This window comes from Gadus morhua, chromosome 16, assembly GCF_902167405.1.
Source record: "Gadus morhua chromosome 16, gadMor3.0, whole genome shotgun sequence".
Classification (NCBI taxonomy): Eukaryota; Metazoa; Chordata; class Actinopteri; order Gadiformes; family Gadidae; genus Gadus; species Gadus morhua.
The window spans coordinates 2,220,049-2,245,420 of NC_044063.1; the positions used below are offsets into that span (position 1 = coordinate 2,220,049).

At 49.0% G+C, this 25,372-nt stretch overlaps 2 protein-coding genes and 1 long non-coding RNA gene across 27 annotated transcripts; 1 reads left to right on the forward strand and 2 right to left on the reverse strand.

Annotated features, from left to right (window-relative positions):
• The first annotated feature begins 219 nt into the window (after nt 1-219).
• Nucleotides 220-13,104, forward strand: gfm1 (G elongation factor, mitochondrial 1). The gene is made up of 18 exons (XM_030380122.1): nt 220-413; nt 644-796; nt 986-1,118; nt 1,700-1,904; nt 2,419-2,535; nt 2,656-2,806; nt 3,811-3,965; nt 4,250-4,334; nt 4,626-4,763; nt 4,969-5,070; nt 5,458-5,514; nt 5,619-5,756; nt 6,155-6,237; nt 10,380-10,542; nt 11,130-11,274; nt 11,666-11,826; nt 12,156-12,209; nt 12,551-13,104. Exons 1-18 carry the CDS (start codon nt 339-341, stop codon nt 12,680-12,682), a joined length of 2,247 nt encoding a protein of 748 aa, XP_030235982.1. The 5' UTR covers nt 220-338; the 3' UTR covers nt 12,683-13,104.
• lxn (latexin) lies at nt 6,293-13,517 on the reverse strand. 10 transcript variants are annotated; one of them, XM_030380205.1, is made up of 9 exons: nt 13,371-13,517; nt 13,242-13,331; nt 11,563-11,568; nt 9,346-9,531; nt 8,713-8,775; nt 8,143-8,317; nt 7,649-7,785; nt 6,777-6,839; nt 6,293-6,645 (listed from the first exon to the last, which is right to left on the reverse strand). In XM_030380205.1, the coding sequence occupies exons 1-9, from the start codon at nt 13,482-13,484 to the stop codon at nt 6,532-6,534; spliced, it is 948 nt and encodes a 315-aa protein (XP_030236065.1). In that variant the 5' UTR covers nt 13,485-13,517; the 3' UTR covers nt 6,293-6,531. The 10 variants fall into 10 exon arrangements, with proteins under 10 accessions (XP_030236065.1, XP_030236070.1, XP_030236068.1 ...); XM_030380210.1 differs by lacking the exon at nt 11,563-11,568 and having other exon boundaries at nt 9,346-9,525; XM_030380208.1 differs by lacking the exon at nt 11,563-11,568 and having other exon boundaries at nt 9,346-9,528.
• A 1,890-nt stretch (nt 13,518-15,407) lies between these two features.
• LOC115560727 (uncharacterized) lies at nt 15,408-22,801 on the reverse strand. 16 transcript variants are annotated; one of them, XR_003979812.1, is made up of 10 exons: nt 22,570-22,801; nt 20,408-22,374; nt 20,042-20,121; nt 19,803-19,972; nt 19,408-19,529; nt 18,726-19,322; nt 18,178-18,245; nt 17,945-18,098; nt 17,383-17,471; nt 15,408-17,021 (listed from the first exon to the last, which is right to left on the reverse strand). It is a non-coding gene; the product is annotated as an uncharacterized LOC115560727 (long non-coding RNA). The 16 variants fall into 16 exon arrangements; XR_003979808.1 differs by having other exon boundaries at nt 20,042-20,124; XR_003979822.1 differs by having other exon boundaries at nt 18,726-18,914; nt 19,082-19,322; nt 19,803-20,124.
• Between the last annotated feature and the right edge of the window lie 2,571 nt (nt 22,802-25,372).

The following is a 25,372-nucleotide window of genomic DNA, read 5'->3' on the forward strand; positions in this document are numbered from 1 at the left end:
CCATCGATAGGTATACATTAACTTATTATACATGAAAAATAAGCCCTTAACGATGTGTTCTATGCAACACTTGATATAAAGGAAAACATCTTTTTATTACTTCTCACATTTAGTTAACATTGGTTAACAGTTTGTTTATTGCTCGATATCTATCGGTCTAATATTTATCCTAAATTATTATTACATTTTAATAATCATGTAGGATGGAATGTTCGCTTTTCGCTTTCCGTAGACCCGGAAGCGTTGTAGGGTTTTGGTCCGGCGTGACTTTGAACGGTCTGACATCCAGAGCAGGGGGCTGCGATCGAGGAACGACCACCGAGCCTCACACCGTCATCATGAGGGTCCTCACAGCCGGACTCAGCCTGGGGAGGAGACACCTTCTGGCACCAGGAACCGTCACTCTCAAGAACGTAAGATCATCTCACAGAACGGTTATCCCTCATCATAACGCTCCGTGTGTTGTCACTTACATCATCATCATCATCATCATCATCATCATCATCATCAACACATAATCACAACGACACCTGATCTAACCGAGAACTGGGCTTCACTACAGGTCCTAATAATCTGAAGGGTCCTGATGAATAAACATTGAATTGAATTGAATAATCTAACCGTGAACTGGGCTTTACTACAGGTCCTAATAAACAGTTGTCGAAGCTGCTCCTCTGGCTTCGTTCCGAACGAGAGGATCCGAAACATCGGGATCTCTGCTCACATCGACTCGGGGAAGACCACTCTTACCGAGCGTGTCCTGTACTACACCGGCAGGATAGCGGAGATCCATGAGGTGAACGCCAGCGACTACTCCACTGTTTCATTCATTCATTCATTCATCAAGATGCAAGGACCTCCGACAGAGCATGCCGGAATATTAAACTTCCTGACTGCAGTCATAAACATGATTGGTAAGCTGTTTCCGTCCTCCCCATGCGTTTAACGTGACCCATGGTGTGTCGTCTCCTGGGGAGGGGTGTAGGTGAAGGGGAAGGATGGCGTCGGGGCGACCATGGACTCCATGGAGCTGGAGCGACAGAGAGGCATCACCATCCAGTCGGCCGCGACCTACACCATGTGGAAGGACCACAACATCAACATCATCGACACACCAGGTAGGGCTGGACGGGGAGCAGGGTGGTAGTGACACAGTACAACTCACAGCCAAAAGGCGCTGGGTTTGATCCCCAATGACTGAAACCTACCTTCAAGCAGTCCTGAGCAAGGCACCTGCTCGTTAATGCCACGTCTCTGAACGCCCCGTTGCTTTGGATACGCCGTAAACAAACCCAAAGTCAAACGGCGCAAACGCTCGCGTGTGTGTACCGGTGGGGCAGATCTGTGCTGGATTGATGAGCGACGTTTCCTTCAGTCCACTGGGTAGGCTGGTCGACCGATCTGTCCAGCTCACATCTAGGTGGACACGCCCACTAGTGATGTCATATGGGGCCGATTCTTGAAACGGCTTGTAAAGCTAATCATCACACTCACACCTGGCGGTATAATATGTCCCCTTTAAGACATTTATTTTTCGCAAAACCTTTTGCTCCCCCTCTTAGATGTTTTAAACCCCTTTTCATTTAAATTTTTTAATTTTAAACAACTCCGCTTTTAACCTGTAGCCCTTTGAGTTCTTCGGATGAGAAGGGCACTATGTATTATTCTTATTACTGACATGCCCCCCCGCGCCCCCCAGGCCACGTGGACTTCACCATTGAGGTGGAGCGCGCCCTGCGCGTGCTGGACGGGGCGGTGCTGGTGCTCTGTGCGGTGGGCGGGGTCCAGTGCCAGACGATGACGGTGAACCGGCAGATGAAGCGCTACAACGTGCCCTTCCTCACATTCATCAACAAGCTGGACCGCATGGGGGCCAACCCCTACCGGGCCCTGCAGCAGATGAGGTAGAGGGGGGGGGGGGGGTCAGCCGGAGGGACACTGGAACATCTACTGTTGCAATCCCTCGTGAGATGGATGCGACCCATACAGTACAGCCCTACAGCCACACTGAGACTCTAGGGCCCAGCAACTCAAATATGTTAAAGCTCTTTTCAAGAGTTTAGAAACGTTGGATTTAAAGTGAATTTAGTTGTGTTTCTCTTCACTGTATTGTGTTGGTAATCGGTAAATGGATTTGCATTTATGCAGCGCTTTTCTCACCAGTGGCCACTCAAAGAGCCTTACAATTATTGCCTCACATTCACCCATTCATACACACATTCACACGCCGACGGCGGAGTCAGCCACGCAGGGCGACAGCCAGCTCGTCGGGAGCAGTCAGGGTGAGACGTGTGGCTCAGAGACACCTCGACACTCAGCTAGGAGGAGCCGGGGATCGAACCAGCAAGATAACCTGGTCCAGCTCCTGACTCGCGTTCGTTGGTTAACGCATTGCTTTTCTTTCCATCTGATGCTCAGAACCAAACTCCAGCACAACGCGGCCTTCCTGAACATCCCCATGGGCCTGGAGGGCAACATCAAGGGCATCATCGACCTGGTCGAGGAGCGCAGCATGTACTTTGAAGGACCCTTCGGGTACGGGATTCTATTCAATACAACGTCCTAACAAACGCTTCTTCGCAGTTTTTAGATACACTCATGCTTTTCGTATATTTTTCCCGTTGTAAAGCGATCGTGTTCCTTTCTCCGGTTCAGTCAGGACATCCGATTGGACGAGATCCCGGCGGAGTACCGCGCCGAGGCTGTCGACCGCAGGCAGGAGCTGGTGGAGTGCGTGGCCAACGTGGACGACACCCTGGGGGAGATGTTCCTGGAGGAGAGGGTCCCCACCATCCTGGACCTGAAGGTGAGGGCCCCACTCTGCCCCCCTGGGTCTGTTCACCGGCATCGAGCTGCTAGATGACGGTGAACAGGCTTCATGTCCCAGACCCAGGGGACCAGAGCTCGAGGGGATCCAGAACCAGCTCGATCCTATCCGGTTCTGGATCCCCTCCAGCTCTCGGCCTCTGTTCAGGCTCCACTCAGGAAGAGATGGATTGAGTTAGAGGTTACCTACCATGCAGCGCTTCTTCAGTCTGGCTCCCATTACCCCGGGTTGGTCGGGACGTCCTGCTATCGGTCACTCAGCGTGCGTGGTGGAGAGACAGGAAGCACTTATGAACCATTATTGCATCAGGGTTCCTGCGGCTGCAGTCTGATCAATAGAGCTAGGCACCGGGAAGAGAGTTCACACTCCTTACCGAACGGTGAAGGACCGCCTCACGGATTGGGACGTTTCTGGTGCTTGGGACTCACCTGCTCAACCTGAAGGGATCTACTAGTCGATTGATTTAACCTTACGGTCCTTCCGCCTCCTGGGATCGAGATAATTGAGTTAGATAGCTATCGATGTACATTAACTTCCTATAATAAGTTCTGGGCGATTAATCGAATTTTGATCACGATTTCGATTTTAGCGTCAAACGATCACAAAATTAACATAATCAAGGTTTTCGTTATTTCTTTTTTTATAAATGTTTTATAGAAAGGGCAGAACAGCTGGATACGTATGTGTTTATCATTTTAGATTGAAGCATTTTATTTTTGACCATTTTGCGCATTTTCTTTTTAAGGCGGAACTTCAAAGTTCTCAGTTACAAAAAAATAATTCGGAGAGACACGCTGACCAAATGCAACATGTTTTCAAACTCAAAAATAATCGTTTGAATAATCGTGATTTCAATGTTGACCAAAACAATCGTGATGATGATTCTTCCCATAGTCGAGCCCCCCTAGTACATGTCCATCTGACTGTATTCTGAGTTGTAGTCACCCTATGTGTGGTGGTGTCCCCCCCCGTCCCCCCCCCAGGCTGCGGTCCGGCGGGCCACAGTGCAGCGGCTCTTTAGCCCCGTGTTGGTGGGCACGGCCCTGAAGAACAAGGGCGTCCAGCCGCTACTGGACGCGGCACTGGACTACCTGCCCAACCCCACCGAGGTCAACAACTACGCCCTCCTGAACGACGAGTGGGTGCCACCCGGGGGCTCCGTGTAGCGCTTCAGTGGAGAGGGACTAGTCTCTCTCTCTCACTCACTCACTCTCTCTCTCTCTCTCTCACTCTCACTCTCACACACACACACACACACACACACACACACACACACACACACACACACACACACAATCACAATCAAGTATTTTCTGTGAGAGATGTTTGGGGTTGATAGTTTTTGACTAAGTGGTCGGTGTGTTTGGAGGGAATTGTCGTGTTGTTCTGCTCTCATGTTGTTGGTGTGTTTTGATAACTTAGGGACTCCAATGAAAGCACCAAGTTTCTGATGGACCCGGCGAGAGACGGCTTAAAGTCCTTCGTTGGGCTGGCCTTCAAGCTAGAGGTACACACACTTAAACACACACACACCAAGCTGGGAACGACAAACCACCAACATGCAATCAATCAGTACTATTTCATCCTCTAAGAAAAATAAGACTTTGTACAAGCTTTAATTAAGAGAGGGGCTGTGAACTCGGCAGCCATGGAGGAGAACACATCGTTAACTTTCAAAGGGACGGGGAGACGCTGGGCAGATGGGTCAGTGGAGTCGGCCCCGTGTCCGGGCGCGGGTGAATGAACTCCGGGGCGAGGGGACTGACCTCTGCTCCCCCCCCTCCCTCCCTCCCTCCAGGCCGGGCGCTTCGGTCAGCTGACGTACGTGCGCGTGTACCAGGGCTGTCTGAAGAAGTCTGAGTACATCTACAACACCCGCACCGGGAAGAAGGTCCGGGTGCAGAGACTGGTCCGTCTCCATGCCGACCAGCTGATGGTGAGGAGAGGAACCATCCAACAAACTGACCCGGTGTCAGAACCATGGGGTCACATGAGGGTTGATCACAGAATGTGAAGAATAAAATAAGATTCATGAAGGCCATGAACCAACCACTGAAACATAAATTATTTTTACTCAGCCCTCATTGATCCTCACATTCTCCCCGAGGGTGTTCCCGGGATAACTTCCCGCTCTGTTTCAGGACGTGGAGGAGGTGTTTGCAGGGGACATCTGTGCTCTGTTTGGGATCGACTGTGCCAGCGGAGATACCTTCTCCACCAAGACGTCCTCCAACCTCTCCATGGTGGGTCATCTGGAGATCTAGAGATCTAGCCTTCCACAATATGACTCTACGTTTACATTTAGCAGACGCTTTTATCCAAAGCGACTTAAGATACATTTGTCAGAAGAAAGAGAAACATTATTATATCACTGTCGGTACAGTAAGGATGTTCATAAAACCAAGTGCCAAGCTCTAACAATCGCTAGGTTTACCCATTCCCCGTATACAACAGAGACAGCTACACAAGTACTATTTTTAAGTGCAAAGACGTAGAACATACAATAAGTGTGTACATTAAGTGCCAGGACGTACCAACGTATAATAAATGCATAAGAGGGCTGTGGGTGGGGGGTGTAAGGGGAGAGGCTCATTGCACCAACAACGTTCAAACACACGATGTTCCCGCAGGAGTCCATCCACATCCCCGAGGCGGTCATCTCCATGTCCATGAAGCCCGCAAACAAGGTAAGTCAGTCCACGTGCGAACACACCGGGACCCCGTCCCCTTCTGTGGCCCTCGTCGTCTCCAGAGTCCGGACTCTTCTTTACGTTGTCCTGTTGGTCCACAGAACGACTCGGACAAGTTCTCCAAAGGCATCAACCGCTTCACGCGAGAAGACCCCACCTTCAGGGTGCACTACGACACCGAGAGCAAGGAGACCATCATCTCTGGGATGGGCGAGCTGCACCTGGAGATCTACTCCCAGGTCGGCTCACAGCCTCCGTTCCCGTCACCGCCATTCCCAGTGTTCCGTGAAATCGCTCCGTACCGTCTGCAGAACAAGCAGTATCTATTTCCATATAGTGGAAATGAGGGGGGGGGGGGGGGGGGGGGGGGGGCTGTATTGCTATCTACTACCGTTAGTATTGTTCTGTTTTCAAACCCGTCATCTCTACATGATTGACTTCAGTTTCCAGCTCCATATTCTTTAAACGCTATAGGGATATTGTTTTGTAAGCACGTTTATTCACCCGATTTATTTGTAGGCATATTTCAAATACAGATCTTCAGGCTGTTTATCCTGATCCAGAACATCTTCTGTACTAATGTTTGAGGAAAAGCAACCCTATAACCTGACTGTGCCCTCTTCCTCTTCCTCTCCAGAGGATGGAGCGGGAGTACAACTGCGCCTGTGTGATGGGGAAACCCAAGGTGGCCTTCAGAGAGACCGTCACCAACTCCGTACCGTAAGCCCACCTACCAACACGACACATACCCAGAACCACAAACACACCACAGAGAGCCTCTGAATCGACGTCTTTATTTATTGGAAAAGTAGCACGATGTAGAATGTTATGTCACGACTATTTCTGGTACACGTCCCACACGGCCGGTGTGAGTCTTCAGGTCTTTGCCGAGACCAAGTGCGTTATATCGGTAGCGAACCTCAACAGGAAGGGCTGGTGCCCCCGAGCCTGTGAGATCTCAGTACACGCGTGCAGCGGGAGGCTGTGCCGTGGGGCGGCGACGGAGGCTGGCTGCTAGTGCTCCTGAGGAGGCTCACAGTGATGGCATTTCGGCAGCAGCTCCATCTGGGAGGCCTTCACGCCCTCTTGTGGAGACCACGAGGCCAGCAGCTTCCAGTGGATGATCTCCTGCAGCGGACGGGAGAGATGTTAGCCCGGCGGTAGTAGGGGGCCATAAGTCAGGCGTCCCAGTGAGAGCTGACGGGGGTCAGGTTTACTGGGCGGTTCACTGCGCCACATCGTAAACGTCCGGAGGTTACCTGAGACACCATCTCATGCAGCAGAACATCGTAGTTGAACCTCAGCTGGTTGTTCTCCGTCGCCTGTTGGTCCAGAGAGGAGGGAAACATGTTGGTCGACCGTGAGAAAGGAATTTGATCTCACTGCAGGGCATGAAACGATTGTAGAATGACGTCATGGCATTATCTGCCATTTTGAGTTCTCCCGTCTTCATAACACCACCAGTCTAATGCCGCTTTTCCACTGCATGGTACCAGCTCGACACGACTCGACTCAGCTCGCCTTTTTTGCGTTTCCACCGCGAAAACATGGTATCTGGTACCTGAAGTGGCTGCTTTTTCTAGTACCGCCTCGCTCTAGGTTCCAAGCGGCTGAGCCAATGCTAAAAGGTGACGTCGGCAGACGGCCGGCCACTGATTGGCCAGAGAGTGTGACGAAGTCACGAGAGCGACATGGCAACCATGCTGGTAACAGCCATAGCAGCGCCGCAGCCAACATATTCCACTTCTTCAACATGCCAGCTAATAATACGAACACGAATACCATCGCATCGATGTTCTCCATTGTTGTTATGTGGGTTCTGTCCATGTGTGGGTTACGTAGGTGTTGTTTGCGTCGCATACAAAAATACGTCACGGCCCTTTCGCGCAGCCGACCCCGCCCACGTCCCGGAGGTACTATTTGCGGTGGAAAAGGACCCGCGCTGCTACCGTGTCGAGTCGTGTCGAGTCGTGTCGTGTCGAGTCGAGCTACATGTGCGGTGGAAAAGCGGCATTAGAAGACCAAACATCCCTGAAAGATTGGCCTTTAATTTAGAGTCCTCCTTGGGTTAATTTGGGCCTTACTGGGGGGGGGGGGGGGGGGGGGGGGGGGGGTCAGTTGGGGGGCTCACCAGTTGCGTGACGCTGACCACCTGAGCCATGTTGTACAGTGTGTTCTCGCTGGACTCTTTCAGCATGACGAAGCTGGAGGCCACGCCCCCCAGGTGCCAGAAGGGCTCCATGCCCGGGGCGACGTGGCCGTAGCTGTCTGTGGGTCACAGGTCACAAGGGTCAGTGGTCACATGACCCGTGACATCAGTCATTATGTATTCATAGAACAGTCCGAGGTTATGGATTCTGGACTGAAGCAAACTAATATATATTTGGAATATCGTTAAAGCTCTGTCTGAGAGGTGTGTATTATATAAGGATGATCGTGATACAGAATCAATTTACAAAGTCAAAATAAGGCCTTTGTTTCAGTGTTTGGCACACGTTATATCTATCTCTATATATCACTCTATCAATCTATCTATATCTCTGTCTATCCATCTATATCTATACATCTATCTATCTCTATATCATCTCTATGTCATCATACACAGATGGAACGATGGTACAATACCTGGCAGGTTATGTCCCGACAACAGATTCTGACTCGTGTTGTACTGGTTGTACAAGGCCTCCTCTTGAGCCTGGGTGTTGATTTCTGATTTGCCCTCATACGAAGTGGTGACCTGGGGGGGGCCCCCAGCAGGGCCCCCGGGGAACACCACCTCCGCCGTGCACGTCTCTTTGGTCTAGAAGACAAACACAAGGCCGGGTTGTAGAGGGATGACAACTGAGGGACTTTCAAAACGGTTCTGATGGTCCACTGCCTCTATTCACACACGGCAACAGTGCTGCTGTAGATACTGTAATACACTCCTACAGTGGTACCCAGTATTGAACTGTTCCTTAGAGAAGGTTTGGGAGCAGGTAAAGGTGGTATATAATAACAAGTCATCGACAAGGCCAAATTAAACTGTCTGATGCCCAGACTCCAGGATCGTTATTATTAGTAAGGGAAGAACATTGAGTTTGATTCAAAGACATTGCACCGTAGATCATTTCAAACATAACGCTGACTACTGGCCTATTCCCCAGTGTGTTTCCATTGCAACACTCGTGGAGACCATGAATCACAGGGTCTTACGCCGCTGATTTGGTCCTGCAGGGTGACCTCCAGGCTGTACTTCCTCCCCGAATCCCCCAGCGCCTGCAACACAAAACCAGGCGTTACTAATGCTGTGGTAACAGTGTCCCCAACCTGCCCCCCCCCCCCCTCCCCTGTGAATAAAGATCTGTGTTAAGTCGTTGTTCCGATATTGCCTGAAATGCAGTATTGGGTATCAGCAAGTCAATGAGCCGATCCGATGCATCACATGACAACGTGTGGTGTCACGCCGTGGTCTTTAACGGTCGGTATTGGAAACACGCCACCACCGACCTACGTGTGTTTGAGCTACCAAGCCAGAAAAACATTGAAGCGCATGCTTCACTACAAGAATACAAATGTATCTAGGAACACTTGCTGTTAGTAGTGACAATGCCCGAGGGTGTATCGGTAGATACTCGGTGTCGGCCGATACTCAAGGTCAGAAATCAGAATCGGTATCGGGAAGGACAAAATGGTTTCGGAACATCTCTAGTTTTAATCCCTGCCCACCTCTGGACCTGGTTCAGAAGAGCCAGGTTAAACCACCTCTGGTGTTGGGTTAGACCCTGCCTACCTCTGGTGTCGGGTTAGACCCTACCTACCTCTGGTGTCGGGTTAGACCCTACCTACCTCGGCGGTGGCTTTGTGGACTTGTCTCAGCGCCCCCCACCAGTAGGGGGAGCCGTAGCGGGTGTTGAGGTGGTGCAGGACCACCTGGGCCGCCCTCCTAGCCGGGTAGTGGTTTGGGTTCAGCTCTCCGGTCAACATCACGTCCACGTCTAGAGACACCTGCTGCTGCTGCTGCTGCTGCTGCTGTTTTGGGGGGGGACGGGGGGGGAGGGGTGCAAAGGAGGAAGGGGATAATGGAAAGGATCGGTCAGGACCTAGGAGCCGGCATTGGCAGGCGGAGAGAGTGAGGCAGAGTGAGGGGAATGGGGGAAGGAGGAGAGGTTTCCTGGAGGGACTTTGACCGCGGGGTGTGTCCTGGGAGGCTGGTAGTTCTGGTCTAACGTTGGACAGGGAGTGGTCTCCGTGGGCGGAGACACTAAGAGAAGAATGCGTTGACTAGACAGAACAAACATACAGTAGTGTTAGTAGAGTAGAGCAGCTTGCCTATAGATGAGGTGGGGACACTGTTTCTCATGCCCTGCACGAGAAAGACCACTTCCTGCTTGGGTCGTTGTCTTCAGGGACTGCCCCCTTTTCTTTTAAAGAGACAGGCTTCTGCAAATCGTACAGGTTGCATATCAGACGTTCTACTGCAATCATTCTCTGTACCCTCTTCCTTTAGACTTATGAAGAAACACCCTTAAAATAAACGCCCATAGCTTATCATCCACATACCATATTCATTAACTGATTTTGTTTAACCAATTCCCTCAGAATCAGCTCCAAACTGGATCTAGTCTGACCCTGATGAACTAGATCAAACTTGATCTAGTCTGACCCTGATGAACTAGATCAAACTGGATCTAGTGTGAGTCTGCCTGATGAACTAGATCTAGTCTGACTCTTTACCTGACAAACTAGATCAAACTGGATCTAGTCTGACTCTGCCTGATACTAGATCAAACTGGATCTAGTCTGACTCTCTGCCTGATGAACTAGATCAAACTGGTTCTCCCCGCGGTCCCACCGCTGAGCGTTCCTCCGTGTGTCTCCAGGTTCGACTTCACCCATAAGAAGCAGTCCGGGGGCTCGGGGCAGTACGGGAAGGTGATCGGGGTCCTGGAGCCACTGGACGCAGAGGCCTCCACCAAGGTGGAGTTTGAGGACCAGACCGTGGGGACCAACGTCCCCAAGCAGTTTGTCCCCGCCGTGGAGAAGGTACGTGGGAGGGACAGCTCAGAGGTTTTGAGGAGTCCAGCGGAGGAGGCATCTGGACCTTCTGGTTACAGCACCTTCTGAGGTGTCGAACTGGTTCTTATCCTAGCTGCCTTTGTTGTATATGGGGAATGGGTTAACTAGCGATTCTATGACCATCCTTACTGTACCAAGAGCGATATATTGTTGTCTCTTTCTTCGGACAAATGTACTTATTGTAAGTCGCTTTGGATAAAAGCGTCTGCTAAATGCCCCAGATGTAATTGTTATTCTAATTCTGGCTCTGCTTTGGGTGGTAGACTAGCAGGAAAAACCTAATAAACCCGGTAAACTTTGTAGACCCGTAGAACTGCAGCGCTTCATAGACCGAACACAACTCCAAATAGTTAACGTGATCATAATCGGTCCTCTTGAGAAGTTAAGGCCCGATGGAGACGAGGAATACCAGACTAAGTCATGATTCCAAATGGGAGCCAGACTTCATTAGGACCTCGACCGTAGGAGCCAATCACGGGCCAGACGTTGGGTGAGCCCTGACATGATTGGACGGTGAGCCGTGTGTTCACCAGGGCCCTCCTCTCTGTCCTCAGGGCTTCAGGGAGGCCTGCGAGAAGGGGCCCCTGAGCGGACACAAGATCTCGGGGGTCCGCTTCGTCCTGGAGGACGGGGCCAACCACATGGTGGACTCCAACGAGATCTCCTTCATCCGCGCCGGCGAGGGCGCGCTCAAGCAAGGTGGGGCCGCCGATCTGGTCTCGGCCTCCTCATTGGCTCGTTGTCTTCAGGCCCGGTGGTCCAGGGGTTAGGGTGGTTAGACTCCCAGAACCAGTATTGCCAGATTGGACCAGATTGGACGGGAAATCTGGCAACACTGCCCAGACCCTCCTGGAAGGTTCCTGGCAGGGTTCTGGGACTTCCAGAACCCTTTCTGGTCCTCCTTGTGCAGGACGTCTCACCCCACTTCCTGCTCAATAACGGATTCTGAACAAACTAAAACACCCAGTCTGTTTTGGATCAAAGTGTCTGCTGCTCAACGACTTTCTGTTGATGGTAAACGGTGTGATGGTGGGAGGTTTGCTTGCTCATTTATCCTCTCTCCCCCCCCCCCCCCCCCGTGGCGTCTCAGCCATGGAGAAGGCCAACACGGCCATCCTGGAGCCCATCATGTCGGTGGAGATCGTGGCCCCTGAGGAGTTCCAGGGGCAGGTCATCGCCGGGGTCAACCGTCGCCACGGCGTCATCACCGGGCAGGACGGCGCCGAGGGATACTTCACGCTGTACGCCGACGTGAGTGATCTGACGCACGGACGGACGAGCTTCACATCGTGGTAGCTCAGGGGGTAGAGCGGGTTGGGCTGGTAACCGGAAGGTTGCCGGTTCGATCCCCGGCTCCTCCTAGCGGAGTGCGGAGGAGTCCCTGAGCGAGACGCCTCACCCTCACTGCTCCCGACCAGATGGCTGTCGCCCTGCGTGGCTGACTCCGCCGTCGGTGTGTGGATGTGTGAATGAATGGTCCCTTTGGATAAAAGCGTCTGCTAAATCCCCTAAATATTACTCAGCCTTCCATGGTATGTACACCACTTTGGGTATTTATTAACTCCCCTTTCCCACCTCAGGTTCCTCTCAACGACATGTTCGGCTACGCCACAGAGCTGCGATCCTGCACAGAGGTACGGAACCCCTTTCACTAAACGGTCTCCTTATTGGAACCCCTTTCACTAAACGGTCTCCTTATTGGAACCCCTTTCACTAAACGGTCTCCTTATTGGAACCTCTTTCACCAAACGGTCTCCTTATTGGAATCTCTTTCACTAAACGGTCTCCTTATTGGAACCTCTTTCACTAAACGGTCTCCTTATTGGAACCTCTTTCACTAAACGGTCTCCTTATTGGAACCTCTTTCACTGAACAGCCTCCTCCGAGCTTCAGCGTGGGGGGATCCCGTCATTCGGTTGCGTAAACGCTCGTACTGGCGTTCCGACAGCCAATGTGTTTTGTTGTGCCCCTCCAGGGGAAAGGAGAGTACACCATGGACTACAACCGATACCAGCCCTGCCTGCCGGCCACGCAGGAGGAGCTGGTGCATAAATACCTGGAGAGCACGGGCCAGCTCCCCGTCAAGAAGAAGACGTGGAAGAACTGAGCGGGAGCTCTACTGCGTGGTTACTAGACACCGGACTCTGACACCACCTGTCCCACCCCCCCTTAACCAACCCACCCTCCCCTTAACCAACCCACCCTCCCTTAACCAACCCACCCTCCCCTTAACCAACCCGCCCCTCCCTTTCTTCTGCTCCCCCACGGCCTTGACTCGGATGAGTCACTCACATTGTACATATTTCATCAGTTACTTTGTCGCTCTCCTCCCTCCTGTTTTTCTTTGCAGCAGAGCGGTTGGTTAGTTAACGGTTAGTTACCTGGTCTGGCGTCCGACGGGACGGTGGACGTGAATATTTGAAGCCGAGCGTCTGATCGGACCGTGCAGCGGCAGGTTGTGTACTATGTACAGAATGTTCTTAAGAAGGAGTGGATACCAAAATAAAACCTTTTACGTCGTCCCCCTCAGTGTCGGTTTGTACAACTTTATCCGTTTAGAGATTAGATACGATTTAACAGCATCTATCAAACGCATCGTCGGTAACGCATTCAAATACCTAACAACAAAACGACTGTGTAACCCCTCCGTACGAAGGCTCTCTTACCTCCGTGTTGATGGGTATGCTGATGTTCTGGTCGGCCCCCGAGTCCACCCTTACTGGTTCAGACGGTACTGGTACTGGTGCTACTGGTTCTGCCGCCGCTGGTTCAGGCGGTGCTGGTGCTACTGGTTCAAGCGGTACTGGTTCTAGTATTACTGGTGGTAGCGTGACGGTCGCCAGAGGAGCCCCCCGGACAGCAGACAGCAGAACAACGACCCGCAGGACCCTCATGAGGGCAGGAGACATGGCGGCCGTGGAGGAGGAGAGTGAGGCTGCTGCTCGGTGTGGAGTTATACAAGAGGAGGGGCGGGGGCGGAGGGGGTGGTGGGGGAGAGGCTGTCCAGATCCTGCTGTCCTCCTGGCACAGAGACTAAAGCTATCTAAACAAACGGCTCCTCTCACTCGAACGGGAGTCGAGTTCACGCTGATAGTGCGAACGTTTTCTGCAAAGGGAAAAACAAGTTTGAAACTTTTCCACTGCGGCTGTGACAGACGGGAAGTGAGGAACACAGACTGTAGGGCTCGTGGCCTGCGACGGCCCTGGGAGAACACACGACTGGAGCACTTGTTTTTAGTGGAATTTTAAGGTTTTGGTAACTTTTCTCCAAACCAAACCCTGGAGAGATGTGTGAGGCAATTCTTAAAAAAGAAAAAAATCTCTGTAGACACGTGACCTAGCTTGAGCTTGAGGCTACAATAACTGTGGGGGATGCCTGGTTTCATCAGCCTCTCCTGGCCGAGTCTGATTGGACTCCTGGGCACACCTGTTGCTCATTGAGTCATCAGTGTGCACAGGTTAGACCGGCGCGGCCACCCCCACACAGGTTAGACCGGCCACCCCCACACAGGTTAGACCGGCCACCCCCCCCCCCCCCCCCTACACACACTCTCAGGGAGAGATCTCCTGCGTGGGAACAGGAAGCACCTGACCGTGGATCGTGATCGACAAACCTTCACATTAAGGCCACGTTTATACGTAGCAGGGTATTTATAGAAACAAATATTTCCCCCCCTCCGTTTTCAAAAATAACATTGTAGCCTAGCAGAGGCGAGATGTTTGCATGTCATGAATATTCATAATAAGAGCCAAAATCTATCTATCAATGTAAGCACCAACAGAGGATCATGGGCATCAGGGCTCCGTTTTCCGATAACGATGCTCGTACGATCATTCTCACGATGGATCTTGCAAGCCATCGTAAATTTCTTTGGAGCGCTTCGAACGCGCGTTCACTGCACTCACGACGTTCGTAGGATTGTAACCGTCTACTGACACGGTGCTGAAATGGGCTCCGTAGGAGGGGGCGACGCAGGAATGATGCAGGAAAATGGGGTTAAAAAGCGTTAAAATATCTCCCCATCAAGGCCATCAACAGAATAGCCTACGAAAAGATTTGACTGCAATAATATTAAAACACAATTGATTAGGCCTAGGCTGACATACATTAGTCCTTATCCTGAACGCACTACATTTTTTTCAAGGCATTTTCCCCCCTGAAATAATTACAAAAATAGCTTGTGTGACAACTACTATGTGATTCCGCATAAGGTTTCATTGATTGGCGCGAAATTTAGAATCTATGATGTAAAAACAAAAAATGCAACATTCCATTAATTCAGTAGCATTCAAACTCAGATTCTGGGCATTGAAACCCGGCTATTGCTGACCCGATAAGGAGAGCTTGGTCTAGATCCTGCCCATATTGTTGGGCAGGATGGTGTATAGGCCTTTTTACACTGCCAAGCCGGACACCCGCATGCAAGAATGAGCTCACGTCTGAGTAAAGGCTACAAACGAAATTAACTATTTACAAGTGCAAAAACTTCAACTTATTGTTCATTTTGCTGAGCACTTGTTTTTTATCCCGACAAAAGCCTCATTAGGAAAGTTCCTCTGCGTCGATCGTAGGCCTACCATCTTTCAAGGTATTTTTTAATGTGACTACATAACCTCTCATGATCAGCAGCTCGCGGATTTCACTTACACCGAAACAGCCTGCCCTGTCCATCATATCCCTTCTTTTCCGGGTAGGCTATACTAGGTTATTAACTTATCCTGGAAATGATAGTATATTAAACAAATCCCAGCACCACACCAAAAGGAGGCAGCAAATCAGAGCTAAACATATCTGCTCATTTCCACATGGCAAGAGAGCAACACAAAACAGGTTTAAAATATTTGGATGTTTTAATTTCTTTAAATCAAGCAGGTTACATTTCATTCGTTTTTACACAATCTGATATTGAGGCATTTGCAAATATGCTCATAAATTACTTGATTTGTAATCCCAAAGAATGAGGTGGTTAATGATCAATATTGGGATCAACAGTGATGGCATTACGTCTGCAGGCAGAAAAAGAAAAGTTCCCATTAAGGTCTCATGTGAAACACCACAGGTCTGAAATACTCAGGAACACATGAAAATGGCACAAAAATGAATTTCACTCTCCAACCTTTTGCTAAAGAGACGTTGACAGGCCCACAGAGAGCCTGGAGCTCACGGGACAACATTCACACACATTCTGCTTCATGAAGAGGTCAGATTATCGTCAGACCATAGACATTACATGCAAGGACACTGAACATTTGGCCGGATTACACATAGAAATGCAATACAAAACAAAATGGGTAAAGATAAAGCATGTTTATTGATGCGGCAAACAAAAGGTTCAAATATCCTCCAAAGCACTTCAAGCCCTCAAAGAATGAAACTCAAAACGCAGATGAGGTAAAAGAAGAAACTTCTAAATTAAAGTGGAGCGACCCAGGGACAAGTCTGGTTTGGGTTAAAGATTATGGATGGTTAACTTTGTGTAACATGTTTGGACAAGCAAGTTTAGGTTTTAGGCAAGCGAGTTTAGCCAAGCGAGTACAGGCAAGCGAATCAAGCCAAGCGAGTTTAGGTTTTATGCAAGCGAGTTTAGGTTTTATGCAAGCGAGTACCGACAAGCGAGTCAAGCTAAGCGAGTTTAGGTTTTATGCAAGCGAGTTCAGGCAAGCGAGTTTAGGCAAGCGAGTTCCGGTATTAGGGAAGCGACGCGAGTTTAGCCAAGCGAGTTCAGGTTTTATGCAAGCGAGTTTAGGTTTTATGCAAGCGAGTTTAGGCAAGCGAGTTTAGGCAAGCGAGTTCAGGTATTAGGGAAGCGACGCGAGTTTAGCCAAGCAAGTTCAGGTTTTATGCAAGCGAGTTTAGGTTTTATGCAAGCGAGTTTAGACAAGGGAGTTTAGGCAAGCAAGTTCAGGTATTAGGGAAGCGACGCGAGTTTAGCCAAGCCAGTTCAGGTTTTATGCAAGCGAGTTTAGGTTTTATGCAAGCGAGTTTAGACAAGCGAGTTTAGGTAAGGGAGTCAAGTTACTTTAAGCCTCACTTTATTTGCGGTTAAAATGCGGCATTAGGTTTAGAAAGAAGGTTAAGATCCAGGCTCAGGTTTGCTTCCAGCCTCGTCCCTCTAGTCGCGCCCTATAAAGAGGGTTCCCAGCTACCGTGTTAAAATACAACAGCTGGGATTACAGATATGGAGTACAGAAATAAATGACAGATTGATTCAAACATTCTTCCCCCAAAATGTGGTGCAACATAAAATGGAGAAAATAATTACTTTCTCTCCATTGAAACCCAGTCATATCTTACGATCTCACGAGGTCCCGCCGTAAGGGGCGGACTTACGAGCTCTATAGAGTGTGCACTGTGTGTGGATGTTGGGTGTGGATTAATGTGCTGGTGTAGCCATCCAGGGATCCTCAGGGTTTATGGGAGTAGGACACACTGGTGTAGTTCAGTACTGTGAAGTAAATTGATGCAAAAAGTAGAATCAGTGTCAAGGGCAATCAAATGTCTCTAAATGCAGGAACAGCCCCATCTGGTCTCAATCAGCATTTGATTTCATAGACTTAAATTACGAAAAAAACAGCATTTATTTACAGTCCTAGTGCTGGAGAACCAGGTTTCAAAAAAATTCAATACGAGCCTCCAGATGCATTGGAGTTACTGCATTTAATTAACTTTAATTTAATTAAGAGCACACTAGTCAGTGGAGATGTTCACAGAAAAGACTTGTCTTCAGACCTTTATAAAGATCAGGAGGGATTATATAATTGACGTTTGGCGCGTTAGGTCTGTTCCAGGAGGAAGTAAATATTTACCAGCGTTGGGTCTCTGCACCGTGACACCCAGCTGCCGCACATCTGGTCTCCCTTTAAGTCGCCTGAAGGAGAGGTCAACATTATTGAACCTAAGGGGAATGGGTCACAAGAAAAGGTAAGGATAAATCAAAGCTAAACATAGAAAGGATGAAAACAAGCATTGTCCAACATGGGGTTCGGCGATATTTTGATGTAAAAACATTTAGGTGTACGATCCAACCATCAAAAACAGGCTCTTCTTATCATGTTTCCAATGTACCCCGAGTTACTACGCCCTCATCAGCCTCCAGGTGGCAGACTTGATTTTGTCAGTAGAAAGAGCAAAATAGTCATCCAGCTTGATTACAGCAATAGTAGAGGAGGGAGTCAAAAGAATGCGTTTGAGCACCTTCAGCCATTGGCTCTTGTTCAAGGACCTCCCGCTGATTGGATGAAGTCAGATCTTATTCTCTAGAAAGTTTTATACAGAAGCACCTAGTATCAAAGCAACATACCCGCAAAACAAAACTAACCTTGTTGAATAAATGAAAATGTCTTCAAGATGGTCAATCCAGTATCTTACCGGTTCCACATGGAGTCTCTAGTCGGCTGCACTGCGGGCCTTAGGTCCGTCCTCTGCTCCGGGACGAGGTCTTGAGTATAAAGAACCAGTCAGTCATCAAGCTGCTTGGTGTCTTCAAAGAGGTGGAGGTTTGACCGCCTGCACCTTGAGGACGCTGTGGATACGGTTTGGGACCATTTATCAGCGGATCTGAACTGCAGAACTTTAATCACATCAGCTGTAGATTTATGTACCTTCTCCGGAAAGATGAGTGGTCGTCAGCCCCTGAGCAGTGATCTCCATCCCAGTGACTCCTTCAATCCTGCTGGAGCAAACACTCAGTTACCATTTGGAGATAACCCAGCTACCCTAGTGTACTCACTACTAAGTGATACAACCCGGTTCAGTGTTTCCCCCAGACAATGTCTTAGTCAAGGTGGGGGGGGTCTTCCGTGAGGGTTTCAGTTCCATTTCATTCAAAATACTTTATGGCACGACTATTGTTTTGAACAGTACAATTATTATTTATCTATATTTTTTGTACTTGAGGAAAGTATGTTTTCTTTCCCTACGAGTTTTGCACTTTGTTATTGCATAATAATTTTTTTATATATAATTTTTCTACATTGGTAGTCAAGGCGGGCCCCTACTGTTAAGACGGCCTTAACCACAGTGCTGGGGGAAACACTGCGGTTACTCGAGTTAAACATTAGAGTTTAGTCCCCACATGGCGATACCACCAGTTCATGGCTGCGCTCTTTGATCTTCTCGTTGATCAGATTGACCTGGAGGAAGAGCTTACCTTCCATGGATGAGGAGCTGGTTGGTCTAATCACGAGCCGCCTCCGGACCTCCACCGCCGGATCCCCCAACCGTCCTCCACCGCCGGGACCGTCTCCTCCAGGACCTCCACCGCCGGGACCGTCTCCTCCAGGACCACCACCGCCGGGACCGTCTCCTCCAGGACCTCCACCGGGCCAACCGCCTGGACCTCCACCGCCGGGACCGTCTCCTCCAGGACTCCACCGCCGGGACCGTCTCCTCCAGGACCTCCACCGGGCCAACCGCCTGGACCTCCAGCGCCGGGACCGTCTCCTCCAGGACCTCCACCGCCGGGACCGTCTCCTCCAGGACCTCCACCGGGCCGACCGCCTGGACCTCCGCAACGTCGCCTCATTTCTTCTGAAACGTGACACACGTTCTATTTGCACCCCGGACATTCCTCCCCGTTCATGATGCACTGGAGAAGAGTTTAGCTTAACTGGATGAGGAGCCGCCGCCGTCGGGCCCTCCAGGACGCCGCCGCCGCCGGGCCCTCCAGGACGCCGCCGCCGCCGGGCCCTCCAGGCCGCCACCGGGCCCTCCAGGACGCCGCCGCCGGGCCCTCCAGGACGCCCTTCTGAAATATGAGACACAAGTTCCAGTTGCACACTGGAACAGCTCTCCTTTCCACATGGATGCACTGAAGATGAGTTTAACTTTACTGGATGAGGAGCCGCCACCTGGCCCTCCATGCCGCCCCTTCCAGGTTGGACGCCTCCAGGACCTCCAGGCCACCGCCGCCTCCAGGCTGGCCTCTGCCTCCAGGACCTGCGCCTCAGTCCTTCTGAAAGGCGAATGACACGTTCCATTTGCACACTGCACATTTCTCCCCGTACATGATGCAGATAATCAACTCCTCTGCTTTAGCTCCCACAGATCTCACTGATGCCCTACTGTGCAGTCTTGAGTGAGGTATTATTAACCCAACAGCCAGCCACACACCTAGCCTACATCCTGGAGCTGGTCCTAGTGGCTGAGAACGCATCTGACAAAGGTTTAATTCTAAACAATTCACCAAGCCTAGAAAAAAGGGCAGCTGTGCAGTTCCGTGTCTCACCGTTCTGCATCCGTTGGGCTGCAAGGCTCCCGGCCTTCCCTCCGCCTGCAGCGAGCGCCTCCAGACGACCGCCACGGACCTCACGGCGAGCACCTCCAGACGACCGCCACGGACCTCACGGCGAGCGCCTCCAGACGACCGCCACGGACCTCCAGACGACCGCCATGGACCTCACGGCGAGCGCCTCCAGACGACGCCACGGACCTCACGGCGAGCGCCTCCAGACGACCGCCACGGACCTCACGGCGAGCACCTCCAGACGACCGCCACGGACCTCCAGACGACGCCACGGACCTCCAGAAGACCGCCTCCATCACCTCTACTGAAACAAGACAAAATCTATTTAAACACTGGAGATTTTTTTCCTCCTCGCTCACTCAGATGTCAGTAGCTTATCTTCTCCCATTCTGTGCGTTCTTGAGAAGTATCATTTCCTATAAACTCCCAAACCCAGCCACACATCTAATCTTCATAAGGACACTAGTCCTAGTGGCTGAGAACGCTTGGCTAACAAGCCAAGCACAACCAATGACTGAATTCCAGTTTTATTCTGAACCGTTTGACCACGCCAAGGAGTTTATAGGATGTGCAGTTCCACGGCTCACCCGTCTGTTCCTGTAGGACTGAACGGCTCCTGGCCACCATCCACCTGCAGCTCCCAGCTCCAGACCCGCTCTGTTGAAGCCTCTGGGAGTACAATCCGCTCCTGAACAAAAACAACTGTTCATAAATCATTTGGTACTCTGCAATCCTTGGAAATATTATGAAGCATGAGCTCGAATAGGAAATGTTCAAATCCTGTATAATGATTAATTGTTGTACAAATGTGTATAGTTCTATTGATTACTTTTTTACTTCTATAAAACATTTAATGAATAGTGGGAAACTACACAAGAAAAGTAAATGAATGCGGTTTTAACGCGGTTATATTAGTAAAGCAAGTCTTACCCAACGAGTCAATAAATGGTGACCACATTTTATCATTATTAACTATTTAGTGCTTCACTAAATTCCTATAGCAAGTGGAAACGTTACTCTCCTTCATTGGTTCATGTTCCTCGATATCTTCCAATGGACTCGTTGTGAAATCCTTCTGGATCCTCTGCGTTGAAGTGCGTTGTTCAATTTCCAAGGGGCGTGTCTAAAGGGCGCGATCTAAAATGGGTCGATGCTATAGGGCTTGGGTGTCGTGACGTAATTACTTTGCGTGGCCGCCATGTTAATAATACATTTAATTTAAAGGCGCCTTTCAAGACACCCAAGGTCACCGGGTCATCATGTTGATGGCCTCCTTTACCGCTACCTGCCGCTACTCCGACTACTAACTTCATATGGATCCAAATTATTAATAATGCTGATGTTGTCACCATACCGGTCCCTGGCATCTCTATTTAATGTGTCCCGGTAAATTCCAGATCCTTTTCGGGATTTTAACATATTTTTTCTAGCTATTCTTTCTCAACTCTACTGCTACTTCTCTTCGTTCAACAACGTTATGTCAGAGTTATGTTAACGTTCGCATAGCCATCAACATGGCATCAACACGTCCCACAATGCAACGCGGATCCCGCGCCCTATTGATAGGCCTCGACTAACCATAGCATTGGAACGGGTGATGCAGAAATACATATTCCTCAAAATCTTAGTAGCCGTTCTTTTAGTGAGCATATACAGTCTTTAGTTCACTCACTAACTTCCATCTTTGTTGTTGAAACACCTCTACATGTTGCGTATATCCAACCTCACATTAGATAGCCTGAAGGGTTGCTATTGGTCAGTCTATTTCGTACCGGGCAGAAAACGTTATATAACGGAGGGGCGCCTGACCGCATCTTTGAAGAGCAAATTATATACGAGGTCCGTCTAGTTCCGAAGCTATTGGTGAAATACGCAAAACGAATATTGAAATGTTAATTTTGGCATTTAATTTGCATCTACATTTTGCCAGTGAAGGAGTTTAGGTTTGCCAATCCGAGGTCTAACAGGCAGTAAACATGTTCATTAAAATACAAATGCAAAGTGCACAGAACATACGCGAATAAAAACCGCACCACCAGCGGTCAACAGCAGCAGCAGCAAGTGTATTGAAAGTAGAAAAGTAGTAAAGAGAAGAATAGAATTGGGAGAGTGGTGTGCAAGTCAGACGCCGCATCTAACCCAGGACCACCTTGCAGATCACAAGCAGCTAACCTTCTTCCAGACCAACCAAACACACATCAACAGGCCCCCAGTCAGTAGGGTCAGTCAGACAGGTTTCCACAGAAGGGCTCAGTTATGGGTTGAGCAAAAGCAGACCCCTTTCTTCCTTCCACAAGTTTCCATCCTGGATGTTTCAAGTTATCCGTGGATTCCTGAGGGCAGTGAAGTATCTGCAGAAGGTGACGTCCAGGTCCAGCGTTCTGCCGCATTGACCACGAGATCTTTAACCGAGTGGGACCGCCTCGGTTTGTAGTAGGCCTACAACAGTTTGTGTTCAACAGCGTGGAGGCCCTCGTTTCCATCAGAGTTGATGCAGTTCTTCCATGCTGCTTCCACAGTGAGCAGAGGACACTTCCCAGTGTGGTGGTCGGTGCTGTAGCGGTCCGCAGCGTTAGTCAGTCGATCCCATAGATAAACCACTCAACACAAACTACCACTTCCATCAGCAAATCCACATTAACCTCCAGCGGTAAAACATGTACAATAGAGGGGCGAGAACACGACAGGAGGAGATGGGGAGAGTGTACCATGTGCAGTGCTCATGAAGGAAGTACCCCGCGTTACTCACTGCGTGGGTCCCGGTGGCGAGGGGGTCCACGTCGGTGGCCACGATGTCCGGATTGTTCAGCCCACGCAATCCAACGCAAAAAAAACCGATTAACAACCGTCACGGTGGGGGCGCTTTATGAGGAGAGGCGGGGGAGACGCAGCTGAAATCAATTAGGAACTAGTGACCTCCAGAAGAACGTGATTGGTTGTGAGCGAGAAGCTCGAGACGAGAGACGGCAAAGGCCTGCGTATTGGACCGTGGTAAAGTTAGTTTTATATTGGAGGTTGGATATTCGACACATTCGAAAAATCTATTTAGCACTTGCTTTGATGGACGAATTTGTGTCAAACCAACTTAGATTTGTTAATACAAGGCCTACCTATGTAAAACAAAGCTTATTTCTTAAAAAAAAAACATTTGATTTTTATAAAAAAATGTAATGTTAAAAAAGGCTATAAATCTATTATGCGGCTTGACCTTTTGACCTACATATATCAAAACACATCTGGTGAACTCAGCTAACTGCCCCACACATAACACAAAACTTATTTTCTCAAAACACCTACCCTTTGATTTTATATATATTTTTTACTCAGAAAATGCTATAAATCTATTATGCGGCTTGGTTAGAGCATAAGTTCAGGCACTGACTGATATGACCATATCAACCGGTGTGCTGACTACTTGTACAAAAGGAACCATTAGATTTTACTGTATAGATTTAGAGAAAATGCCATTTGAAAAACGTACACATGCATATTCTCGCCTTTGCAAAATTGCATTATGTCAGCACTTTGAAGTGGGCTATAGACCGAATTTCACATAAGTTCAGGCACTGACTGATATGACCATACTAACTGTTGTACTGACTACTTGTACACAAGGGACCATTTGATTTTACTGTATAGATTTAGAGAAAATGTCATTTGAAAAACGTACACATGCATATTCTCGCCTTTGCAAATTTGCATTATGCCAGCACTTTGAAGTGGGCTATAGACCGAACTTCACATAAGTTCAGGCACTGACTGATATGACCATACTCACTGTTGTATCCACTACTTGTACACAAGGAACCATGTGATTTTACAGAATAGATTTTGAGAAAATGTCATTTGAAAAACGTACACATGCATATTCTCGCCTTAGCAAATTGCATTATGTCAGCACTTTGAGGTGAGCTATAGACCGAATTTCACATACGTTCAGGCACTGACTTATACTTACTGTTGTACTGACTACTTGTACACAAGGAACAATGTGATTTTACTGTATAGATTTGGAGAAAATGTCATTTGAAAAACGTACACATGCATATTCTCGCCTTTGCAAATTTGCATTATGTCAGCAATTTGAAGTGGGCTATAGACCGAATGTCACATAAGTTCAGGCACTGACTGATATGACCATACTAACTGTTGTACTGACTACTTGACCACAAGGAACCATTAGATTTTACTGTATAGATTTGGAGAAAATGTCATTTGAAAAACGTACACATGCATATTCTGCTGGCCAATGGAGTCGAAGGTCCGCACTGGCGGCCAACTTGCCACAGTCAGCTGTTCACCCATAACACCGTGTTGACTTGGTAGTGGTACATGTACTTTTTAAATAACCATAACCACCTTGCTACATTTTCAAATGGTTTGTTTTGTTATAAACGTCAGACATGTAGTTACGGCACTGCATACATGATGCTGATGAATAATTATGTTAGATTCTAAAAAAATTGAAATGTTCTAAAATAGGTACAATATTATAACCACGTTAATAAGGTTTGTAAGAAACCAAACCGTTGGGAAAACGGTTGAAAATGTAGCAAGTTATGGTTATTTATAAAGTACATACAGTACCACTACCAACACAATGTTACGGGTGAGCAGCTGACTGGCAAGATTTCCGCAAGTGCGGACATTCTAGACGCCGCCGTAAGACAGCTAGTGTTCTATATGTCTACACACGTGGGTGAAGGGTTTTATTTTGAAAACGTTGCGAGATACCACCCAAAGGCTGTTTAGAGTAAAGGCGCACGAAGATTTTGTGTGACGGCTGGCTTAACCGCGGATGAACGAATGGCGGCTCACTTGACCGCAGTCCTAAAACCCTGTTTCTACCCGTTGACACGACAACACGTAACCGTCGTTTTCAGCAATCTCCACTTTGGCCGGAGTTTTTAGAAATGATCGTTTTCTGAGACAAAAACGGCGTTTTCGTGTAAATGAGAGGCCAAACCGTGTGAAAATATCTGCGTTTTCCCTTCGTGTAAACGGGGCCTAAACCGGTCCTCCAACACCTACCAGTCACCTAGGTGGAGTGTAGAGTAAGGGTGGAGATGGTTGGTGTAACCTGTCACTGATACTCTAGAGTCCAATCAGACTCGGCCCGGTGAGGCTGCTCAAACCAGCCGTCATCCACACACACTCCCACAGAACATTAATTCATACATCCAAGCAAAACAACTAGAGGCGACTTTAATTGCACTTAATCTTTATCTTCAATCTTCATCCTTATCTTTGCAATAAACAAGGTAACGTTCCCAGACAACCCCAGAATGATTTGTTCCTCAGATATAGAGAACATGGAACGTAGATGAAAACCCTCAACACCCTGAACTCAAACACTTCACGTTCTGTCTCTCACACACTCGGCACAATATATTATTATGTTTAGTTTGGTTTAAAATGCACATTTCCCGTCACAGTCAGAACAATAGAAACAGTACGAGTCCATTTGTCGATGTACACCGAGGGAACCCCGCTGCGGATCTACCCAACACTGAGGGGGTCTCAGGGGCTGATCATGGTCCCACGTCACGCAA

What these genes read in the sequence shown, in the direction of transcription:
- gfm1 (XM_030380122.1), top strand. Translation starts at nt 339, where the DNA reads ATGAGGGTCCTCACAGCCGGACTCAGCCTGGGGAGGAGACACCTTCTG. An exon ending in ACCTGGAGATCTACTCCCAG is followed by an intron (nt 5,757 to 6,154) that starts GTCGGCTCACAG and finishes CTTCCTCTCCAG; the next exon opens with AGGATGGAGCGGGAGTACAA. An exon ending in ACCGTCACCAACTCCGTACC is followed by an intron (nt 6,238 to 10,379) that starts GTAAGCCCACCT and finishes GTGTGTCTCCAG; the next exon opens with GTTCGACTTCACCCATAAGA.
- lxn (XM_030380205.1), bottom strand. Translation starts at nt 13,484, where the DNA reads ATGTCTCCTGCCCTCATGAGGGTCCTGCGGGTCGTTGTTCTGCTGTCT. An exon ending in TACTAGAACCAGTACCGCTT is followed by an intron (nt 13,332 to 13,370) that starts GAACCAGTAGCA and finishes CCAGCGGCGGCA; the next exon opens with GAACCAGTAGCACCAGTACC. An exon ending in TGGTCAGCGTCACGCAACTG is followed by an intron (nt 6,840 to 7,648) that starts GTGAGCCCCCCA and finishes CTGGACCAACAG; the next exon opens with GCGACGGAGAACAACCAGCT.